General features: G+C 43.4%; 1 protein-coding gene across 1 annotated transcript; it reads left to right on the top strand.

Annotated features, from left to right (window-relative positions):
* The first annotated feature begins 380 nt into the window (after positions 1 to 380).
* si:ch211-112c15.8 (uncharacterized) lies at positions 381 to 9,886 on the top strand. Its single transcript, XM_061259250.1, has 5 exons — positions 381 to 457; positions 3,991 to 4,188; positions 4,800 to 4,843; positions 5,037 to 5,160; positions 9,556 to 9,886. Exons 2-5 carry the CDS (start codon positions 4,020 to 4,022, stop codon positions 9,870 to 9,872), a joined length of 654 nt encoding a protein of 217 aa, XP_061115234.1. The 5' UTR covers positions 381 to 457; positions 3,991 to 4,019; the 3' UTR covers positions 9,873 to 9,886.
* The last annotated feature ends 736 nt before the right edge of the window (positions 9,887 to 10,622 follow it).

The following is a 10,622-nucleotide window of genomic DNA, read 5'->3' on the forward strand; positions in this document are numbered from 1 at the left end:
CACCATTCAATGTACCATTTTAAAATGTTTAAACTTGTTTGAATAAAAGAGAAAGCTTGAATGACAATAGTGAGCTTGTTATTAAGGCATTCGGGGTGCTCAGAAGATGCTCAACTTTGACCGTTTGGCGATCGTTCAGAACGCCAGAATGTTTGTAACAGTGAAATGCTCTAAACTTGGCAACAAAGTCAAAATAGATCAATAACCTCAATTTGAAATACATCAGTCCTTTAATTGAGTTATTTATTTTCATTACTCAAGCCTGCTTCATGTATATGCTGTATCCTATATATGTGTAATGCCACTTCATTACAATAATTATTGAATGTGAGTCTTTTGCCATTTAAATTTTTTATTTTTTTTTACCTTTCTAGGAATGACTTTAAGAAACCAGGCTGTCAACATCACTCAACAACGACCTCTCAGTTCCCTTCAACCACTAAACCTCCTATCCTAGGTACTGTATTACAAATAAGAACATTGCATTAAGGCATCTACTGTAATGCACTTCCTTGGTGATGCTCCCTCAGGCTTTGTACTGCAGACATGTTCAGTTTCTGTTTGACTCAGGGGCATTTCGCCTCCAGTCTCGTCTTCAGCAAGTAAAAATGAATGTTAAATTGGATTCGGGACAGGCTATTGACTTGGCCCGTCAAGAACATTCCACTTTCTGGCCCCCGAAAATCTCCTTGGTCGCCTTGGTAGTGTGTCTGCTACAAGGTTAAGCACAATCCACTGAGTTTTGAGGCATTTGATTGGATCTGAGGAGATGATATAATTTTGTACACTTCACAATTCACCCTGACACTGTTGACAGCAGTCAGATCATCAATCAAAAGTGAGCCAGTTCATCACCCTACAGCCCCTCAGCCCACTTCAAGCAATAAACATCCTATCAAAGGTACTGGACTACAATTGAGAATGTTACTGTACATTAAGCTCAGGAGCTAAGAGCAGTCGTATGGCAGTCGGAGGGTTGCCGGTTCGATCCCGCCCTGGGTGTGTCGAAATGTCCCTGAGCAAGACACCTAACCCCCAAATGCTCCTGATGAGCTGCCTAGCATGGCAGCCACAGTCAGAGTGTGTGTGTGTGTGTGTGTGTGTGTGTGTGTACATGAGAAGCATCAATTGTACAGTACTTTGGATAAAGGCGCTATTTAAATGCAGGCCATTTATGTACACAAATACACAACTCTTTATTTTTGTCTTGGTCTATTATGTACTTTTAACGTACTATTTTAAATGAAAGAAGAAGCCAATGAGACTTGGTTGCAGTATATTTGGGGTCATTGTCCTTCCGCAAGGCATATCCGATTGGTCAACTAAAGAATTCATCCTGCTGCTCTCATCAGCTGTCACACCATCAATAAGGACAGGTCCAGTGGCAGCCATACATGCTCAAGCCATAGCACTAAATCCGCCATGTTTCACAGATGACGGTGCATTGGACCATGAGCAGTTCCTTTCTTTCTTTGCACTTTGCACAGTTCCTTTCTTTCTTTGCCTTTCTTTTCTTTCCATCACTTCGGTACAGATTAACAGTTCTGCAGTGACTTGCGCCCTGTGGTGAAACCACTGAGTTCATGCTGGTCTTCTCTTTATGGTCTGCTGACACGTCTATGCCCACATCCTGGAGAGTATTCTTGACATGTGTGTCAGTTGAAAAGTGCTTTTTCTTCACAATTGACAGTATTCTTCCACTATGGTGGTCTTCTGCGAGCTACGGGGTTCTTTGCCATTGCTGAGCTCACCAGTGCATTCTGGCTGAATTTTGACACACCCAATGTCTTCATTATGTCCCTGATCAATTTATTCTGATTTCTCAGCCTCATGGTGGCCTGCTTCACTGGCATTAGCACTTGTTTGGTCCTCATGTTGAGACACAACAGCAACTGACTCCAAAGGCAAATTTGACAACATCAACTCTAGGCCATTTGTTAGCTTTCTTATGCATGAGGTAATGATATAAAGATGCACAGTTGGCCAGCCAATTGTCCTACTACTTAGCTCTGGGCCTACCTCCTACAGGGATAACCTCATAGGGATGTAAATACTGTCAAATTAAAGCTGACAGTGTGCATTTTAACCTCATGTTTAGTGGTTTTTTTTCAATGTAGTGGAGTATAAATGTAGGGGCGGCCTGTAGCGTAGTGGTTAAGGTAAATGACTGGGACACGCAAGGTCGGTGGTCCTAATCCCGGTGTAGCCACAATAAGATCTGCACAGCCGTTGGGCCCTTGAGCAAGGCCCTTAACCCTGCATTGCTCCAGGGGAGGATTGTCTACTGCTTGGTCTAATCAACGTCGCTCTGGATAAGAATGTCTGCCAAATGCCAATAATAATAATGTAATATAAGGCCAACTCGTACATGTATGACACACGCACAAAGTGTTCTTCTGTGTGTAAGTATCCCTGCTCCTGTCTTTCCATCCGACTATTCAAAATTTTTTTTGACATTCCATAAAATACTTGTTTCATAATTCTTCCACAGCAGATCTCAAGACATAACATACGCAACAAGGGATTATTGAAGTGCCGCCTCTTAGTAACTATGTTGGCACGTGCAAAAAACATTCAGTTTTCCAGAATAACACAGATATTGGAGGATAATATGCTTGTGTGTAAAAGTGTATAAATTTCATTGGTAAGTGCTGACTCAATTTGAACAAATATCCTGTTCTGACAGGGCCTGGTTTCAGATGTATCAAACCCCCAGAGAAGGTTTCATAAGATAAGAAATTGCTAATCTTGACATTTACAATCTAGCTTTGATGTTACCAATCTAGAGGTATCAGAAAAAAAACTTTCTTTTATGTGTGCAAATTCATTACCCAAATGTCAACCGTTGCCATTCTTCAGAGGTGATCGAAAAGTTAGATTATTGACTTTGCTTTACGATATTAATGAACTATTTTACTTACTTATTTTAGATGATACTAACAACTAATATCAGTGTAAGACCCAACTGCAACATCTTACAGAAATGTTAAGCACTAGCATCTGGACCAGTGGTCTCCAACCCGGGTCCTGGAGAGTTACTGGTTCTGCTGGGTTTAGTTTTCACCTTAAAAGGAGCACCCCGTTGAGACCCAGGTACGCAGGGGAGGTGAGTTGACTGTGTAATCAACGGCTCTAATTGATTCATTAAGCACAGAGTAACAACGAAAACCAGCAGACCCTGTCACACTCCGGAACCAGGGGTTGGACACCACTGATCTGGACTATGGGAGTAGGTTGGTGTTAGGGGAAAATGCCCTTTGTAACATTTCACAGGTGAGCATCGTCTGATGAAACAGATCCAGTAAAAAACAACAATAGCTATTCTTCAGTTTAACTTTCGTATTTATTTGCAAAGAAATTACAGAAAGTGAGAAAGCTTACCGGCTTTCTGACTTGCATCAGACACAGTAAGACTCTTATACACACTTTTCCAGAAGGGGGTGCTTTACCAAAACAAAAAGACATGAAGCGACAGGGCGGCCTGTAGCGTAGTGGTTAAGGTAAATGACTGGGACACGCAAGGTCAGTGGTTCCAGCCACAATAAGATCCGCACAGCCGTTGGGCCCTTGGGCAAGGCCCTTAACCCTGCATTGCTCCAGGGGAGGATTGTCTCCTGCTTAGTCTAATCAACTGTACGTCGCTCTGGATAAGAGCATCTGCCAAATGCCATTAATGTAATGTAATGTAATGAAGCTGACCACGAACATTTATCAGTATTTTGTCTTCTGAATACCCCCTGTTGACCTTGCTGTAAGACCAGAATGTGCTAGCTGAGAAGCAAGGTCATTAAGGTCAAAGGCTGTCTGTCTGCTGGAGAGAGACAGAGAACGACTCATAGTTAGCACTTAATTCAGAAAGTGGTCTAATAGTAATAAGGATTGTCACTAAAAGGTTATTTGTAATCACGTGATTGTCCTTATGTTAACACACATTGTCAATTAAGAAAATTACCTGATGCGAGTGGGTGTTTTGTGGTCCTTCCTCTGTAGACTCCCATCTACTGGTGTTCACCGTCTGCATGGTGGTGTTACTGATGTTGATCATCCTACTCTGCTGCTTTCTCAACGTCTGCACGTGCTTCGAGTGGGCAATCCGACGATGGAACCAGGCGGAAGCCCCCAAGAGGTCCCACCATTTTAATTTGGTCAGAGATGTTCCACAAGGCAAGGGAAATCCTACCTTATCCGGTAAATATTTCAGTTACATTATGAGCTGCTGTTTTGACCAGCAAGGGACCAATTCCCCCTGGAGCAATGTGGGGTTCAGGGCCTTGCTCAAGGGCCCAACAGCAGAACTGATCTTACTGTGGCTACACTGGGGCTTGAGCCATCAAGCTTCCAGGTCCCTGTCAAACACCTTAGCCTTTATGCTATTGACTAGGCACTGCTACTCATTTCTCCCTGGTTCCCAAGGAAACTGCACCATAAACTCCCTGGCTGCATATCACGCACCTGCAGCACTGCACAGGTTACCTGGGGCGACAGGTTTACTGTGAGAGGTGAACCACTCCAATGAGTGAACTGTGTGGAGGGTACCTTCAGAAAGGGTCACAAGTTTGCACGGTAGTGTTGTAGTTGTAGTTGTCTCTGCATGGTTATATGTGGAATGGGAGAGACATGAGATCATTGCACCATTGTAACTTAAGAATTTTGCATGGTTTACAAGCCCTACCGATGCTAAATCTTAGTGGCGTATCATGTAGCTGAAAAGCCATCATCATTACTAAATACCACTGTAATGTCCTAACTGAAGTCCTAATCTGTAAAGAGTTACAGATATCTACGTCTGTGTTTTATAGCAACAGATCTCTACTGCGAGACCCACAAGGAGCCCCTTACACTGGTGTGTATGCTCTATTATCATTTTGTCAATAATTTCACATTTTCATGATAAATGCTACATATATCTTCATACATTGAAAGTCTGCTTAAGCATTTTCTCTATGCCGTATTTCTGCATTTGTTCGAACGGCCTGTATTTTATGAAGGGCTTTCTGTGGTTTGTGCTTTGACTCATAAGACATTTTGCTTCACAGGTGGTGAGACCTTCACTGCGGACGCCAAAGATGTACCAAACCCAAGATACCACCACCGAAATGTTGGTGAACACAGGCGTGTGCAGCTCAGCCACCTCCCTGCTAAAGGACACAGACCCCAAAAGTAACATTTCTCCCTTTTACACTTTCCTCCTCTTTGTGCTTGCTGGACACTGATTTTGGGAACTGACTTTCAGATTTCAATATGTGATTATTTTACATTGGGCAATTTAACATTGTTTTTTTTTTTTTTTTACAAAGAATTTAAATGTACACTGATATACATAATGACCAGAGATCCACAGATTCGCCCAGATATCCTGATTAATAATATACATATGCTAGATTCTGACCCAGAAAATATGCATGTTATATTAATGAAGACAGTGCCAAAACTCTGTGAGAGTCTCGTTGAGATATTGTTGATGATGAATTACTAATAAGCAGGATTATCAACGGTCATGTCAATGTTTAATTGCTACTCCATAATTTCAAATCCAATCGGCTGGACTACAGAGCCAAAAGAACAGAAATTGTCTGTCCAAATACATACAGACATAAATACATACAGACTGCACTGTAAGTGCATTTGAAGAACAAATGCATAAAGCTTTCTCACTGTGGTCTCTGACGGTGTGCTGCTATCAAACCGATCTCCCTGGGGAGTACATGTGACTAAGAAGCCGTGAGGTTTGTGTGTTGGTGTTTTGGGTGAGTTGTCGCGAAGTCACAAAAAAACTCCCAGGCGTTAGCAGAATTTCAGATCTGGTTTCTGCTTTTCCTCTTATCGCTTCGCCTGTCAGTCACACGAATGGGTGTGTGAGGGGGCGGGATACGAAACGCTACAGAGGAACTGTAAAATCTGATATTAAACAACAGGCAGCCACTCCTCTCCCACAGTTTCCGGCTTCCAGCGCCCGTGTTAAATGTGAAATTGTAGGCAGGAGCAGAACAGCCCTACCTCTGACCTTTTGAGTGCCCTGAGCATAATTCTATTGATTTACTTCCCCCTTTCCATCCCATGGCTGTCATCCCAAGGGCCAGAAGCCTTGCAAAGCAGTGACGGTTGTAGAAAAAAGAAAATGAGTAAATGAAGGGGGTCACACTTTACAATAAGTTTAATGAATGGCATTAACCAAATATGGTAACTGACTTTATCCATTCCAATATAAATTGGCAATAACTAATGTAGTTGTTAACATTAATTAATGATGGACGAATATATTAATTAAGCATCAAATTAACTTTAAATTACTTAATGCATTTTTTAACAACTAACTAACTAACTAACTAACTGACGTATTTGTTACATGATATTTATAGATTAGCAAACCATAGGGTGAACTTACAATTAGTTAACATTAAGAAATACGTTAACTGACGTTTTCGATTCCAATATGATTTGGCAATGAATAATGTAGTTGTTAACATGAATTAATGACATTAACAGTGCTGTACAGACTTTTCAGTAGTAGTTAGTTAACAACTACATTAGTCATTGCCAAATCATGGAACCTTATTGTAAAGTGTTACTGATTCTTTTAATCTCTCACCAGACTTTAATTTCCTCCCTTTTAAAAGGTGTTTTTGGTAGGAATACAGGAGTTCACATGAAGACCTCTCATAAGTGTAGACAGATAAGACAGAAGTGGACCCTCAGTTCACGGAAATGAGAATGTGCCAGAGATATGGCCTCAGATTACACAGAGAGATGAAAGAAATCACGAGTATAGATGTTAGACACAGACAGGAAATATAACAAATAGGAAAGATGCCGTGTCTGTTTGCTTGACATAAAAAAATCTTGCTGTGGGTTTGAGATGGCAGGACAAAAGCTGTCAGTAACAGAAGTGACAATAAAACCTTAATGTTATCTACCTATTTTACAGATTACTACATTAGTTCATGCCAATGAATTAAACCTGGACTGTGATTTTGGAATTAAACAGATGGCAAGGGACATTGAAGTTTAACCACTTCTTCCAAATCCATCCCAAGACATTAGCAGTGACTGTTGAACTGAAAATTGGTGGGGTACAAAATGTTACTGTGAACTAATCATTCATCTCAACCGGTTTTCTTTACTTTACAATAGCAAGCATGACAACGATCTGTCTAATCAATCAGTATTTGAATGCAGTTTCTTCAAATGATAAATACAATTTAAATTTTCTTTGAGTATCAATACAATAATTAATTCCCAAAATACTCATAGACAGACATAGCCAGCTCTCCAGTTAGGCAGTACTGGCCTTTATTTTGTTTTGTATTACAAAATTGGGCACATTTTATCAACATTATTTGCGTACACATGTAGAATTTTCACACTTCACACGATGAGAATTGATTGGAAAAGATCTGAAATGTGTAGATTGTTAACGATCTTACGAAGCGCACGGCCACGTTCAGCCACGACAAAACGTTTAATTCAACAGAAACAGTAGCGCGTCGAACATCCTGATGCAGGCGGTGGGCGGACTGACTGAGGTAGTAAGGTTTGCTCCCATGACGTCATAGAAGACCTTCTCCAGATTTTAAAGCAAAGGCCTACGTCTACGTTATTGATTTGGGCCACACCCCCAACACACCCACCAAAACGGGAGTAAACATACCTCAAATCATGCTGCAAAACGTCGCACATTTTTGGGAGGAAGCGAATTGTACAACATAAACCGTTTTTCCGATTGAACGTGCGCCAGCTTTTATTATGTAGGTTACTTAGCAGATAAAACTGATTCACTGAATTTATTATTTAATCATGATATGGAGAAGCTGTGTGTTATTTGCCAATTGATTAGTCGTATCATTGGCACACTTGTTAATCAAGAGAAATTAATGAAAACAGGTGAAGATCAATTATAAGTTTAAACGAAAGTTCCACGACACAATTATCAGCATAATAATAATTCCAGAGGGACTTAGCAGAGGGACTTATGTTATGGGTGGTAGCTTTTTATAATAATACAATACTGTAGCTCATGCTCAATAATGCCATTTGAAAATTGCCATTTTGGCAAAACTAACACAGAATGACACACTAAACATACACATGAACGAAAAATAAAAACTACAGGCAAAAAAACTTTTCAAAAGCTGACAAAAGGGCAACCTGCCCTCTCTGTCAGAAGTAGGGCAATTCCAGCGTTATCAATGTGACATTTGGACACAAAATCACAAACAAAAACCCTCAGAAAAATTACTGTTCTTCCGTGATAAAAAAATAAATAAAAATATGATAATTCATATTATCATATCACCCACTTGGGCTGAGGGGAAGGGCCAGAAAGGCCTGTGACTTTTGTGCATGTTTAAAAATGTGGTTTTGCCCTCACCAAAATGGCGGCACCGCCTCACACACTGTCCTCTTGGCCACAGGCAAATTCCGCCTAATCGTGACATTCACATTGTGGTGTGCTCCTCTCCCCCATGTCGCCTCCTGCTGGTCACTTGCGAGAATGCAGTCACGGACGGACAGAGCAGCGTTGTTGAATGTAACTTGGCTACATTGTGAAAATTGGCTGTGAGCAGAAATTTAATTATTTAGCAGCGGTGTGTGTGCCGTTTTTAGCTGCGCCTCCACGAATTCCCAAAATAAAATGACTGAATGAGATTAATCCATATACCAGACATGTCTTCTACTCACTTTTGTATGGTAAACAACAGTGGTGTTTGGTGAGCTGAAAATTGGTGGCGCTGGAGATCAATTATGAAGTGTCGTGCCCCACCAATTTTCAGTTCAGCAGACACCACTAGTAAACAAAAATAATAAAACCAGGTGTCTTCATACAAAGCCCAAGTGACCTCATGTGTGAATTCCCATCAATGTCACCTGTGTTTATTTGGCCTACATAACGGTGAGCAAGAGAAGGAGAGCAGGAGGGTATATCAAGGCAGAGTTACTGAGTTAGCTGTATAAATTCAGAGTAAAAACCAGAACAGTTGTTTTGGAAGGGTTAGGGTCTTACTCTGTGAACTTATTCCTCTAACTCAGTGACACTGCTTCCTGATATAGTCCCCGGGGCTTTCAGGTCCAGGCCTGTCGGGGTTATAATCGTCGAGTTGATTTAGGGATCTTTCTGAATGTGTCTCTTTGATTCAGGGATCTTTCTGAATGCGTCTCCTTGATTTAGCCAATCTTTCTGAACGCGTGGGGCGGCCTGTAGCGTAGTGTTTAAGGTCCATGCCTGGGACCCGCAAGGTCTGTGGTTCGATCCCCGGTGTAGCCCTTGAGCTAGCCCCTTAACCCTTGCCTCCTGCTTAGTCTATAATCAACTGTACGTCGCTCTGGATAAGAGCGTCTGCCAAACGCCGATAACGTAATGTAATGTAATGTAATTGAACTGTACGTCGCTCTGGATAAGAGCGTCTGCCAAACGCCATTAATGTAATGCGATGTCATGTAAACGTGCGTCTCCCCGATTTAGCTGACCTTTTTTTTTTTTTTTATTATTATTATTTTTTTCAAAAACGGTGGCCGGGGCGAAAAAGTCAGCGGTTTTTCTCTGTGTCTCCCGCGCAGTGCTCAGAGTGGACCCGCCCGGGCCGACGGACCGCTGGTCGGCGCCGGTGCTGTACGCCATCATCCGCGAGGTGCCGGCCCGGCGCTGGAAGGAGTTCCTGCGGCAGCTCTCGGTGCCGGACGGGCAGATGGAGCGGGTGGAGATGGAGGCCGGGCCCTGCTACCTGGAGCAGCAGTACCAGATGCTGAGGCTCTGGAGCCGGCAGGGCGGCGTCACGCTGGGGGCCGTCTACGACGCCCTGCACGGCATGAACCTGGCCGGCTGCGCGCAGGAGCTGCAGGACAAACTGCAACAGCTGCAGCAGCAGGTGGCCTGAAGACCGACCCAGCACCTGGCACCTGGCAGCTGTCAGCTGCACGCACGGGAGGGGGGGAGGGCTGGGGGGGGGGGGGGGTGCGGGTTTGGTGGGGGAGCAGGAGGGGCAGGTGGGTGGGTTGCAGGTGGGGCAGATTGGGGGGGGGGAGGAGGAGTGGGGGGGGGGGGGGGCGGTTGGGGGGGGTTTGTTCCAATGACCAATATTAGACAGCATTCCTGATCTTGAAATGATCAAATAAAGTTACTGAACAGCTCCTTTTACAGATTCTCAGACACTCCTCTGCAGGTCAGGCACAGCTGCGGAAGTCTAATTCGTGCCTCTTGACTCGGACGATAACTTCATCAAACTCTGGTCTCTGGTCACTGTGGACCCTTTTCTCTGCTCCTGGTCTGCTCCCATCACAAGCCCCATCCTCAGGTCCCGAGGGCGGGCCTCTTACTGACCTCAAAGCTATGGCAGCAGGGACAGTCAGTGTCTCTGTGTGGCTGTGTACTCTTCGTCTCCGTGAGACCCAGTCCATAGGGTGCCTACGTTCCGGTCCCGACTCGATCCAAGATGGCTGCAGCAACGGGACTTAAAAAGCCAACCTGGGCGAGTAAAACTACTCGTGGATTACAACGTGTGGTGCTGCCCTCCCCTGAGACGCCCACAGGTATTTGTGACGGTTTCGGGGGGAAATGTATTGGAGAAGAAGTGCCTTTCGGGTCGTGCCGAAAACGGGGAAGAAACAGCGGGAAACGTTGCTGGCAC

This window comes from Conger conger, chromosome 10 (genome assembly GCF_963514075.1).
Source record: "Conger conger chromosome 10, fConCon1.1, whole genome shotgun sequence".
Classification (NCBI taxonomy): domain Eukaryota; kingdom Metazoa; phylum Chordata; class Actinopteri; order Anguilliformes; family Congridae; genus Conger; species Conger conger.

What these genes read in the sequence shown, in the direction of transcription:
- si:ch211-112c15.8 (XM_061259250.1), top strand. Translation starts at nt 4,020, where the DNA reads ATGGTGGTGTTACTGATGTTGATCATCCTACTCTGCTGCTTTCTCAAC. An exon ending in GGGAAATCCTACCTTATCCG is followed by an intron (nt 4,189 to 4,799) that starts GTAAATATTTCA and finishes TGTGTTTTATAG; the next exon opens with CAACAGATCTCTACTGCGAG. An exon ending in AAAGGACACAGACCCCAAAA is followed by an intron (nt 5,161 to 9,555) that starts GTAACATTTCTC and finishes TCTCCCGCGCAG; the next exon opens with TGCTCAGAGTGGACCCGCCC.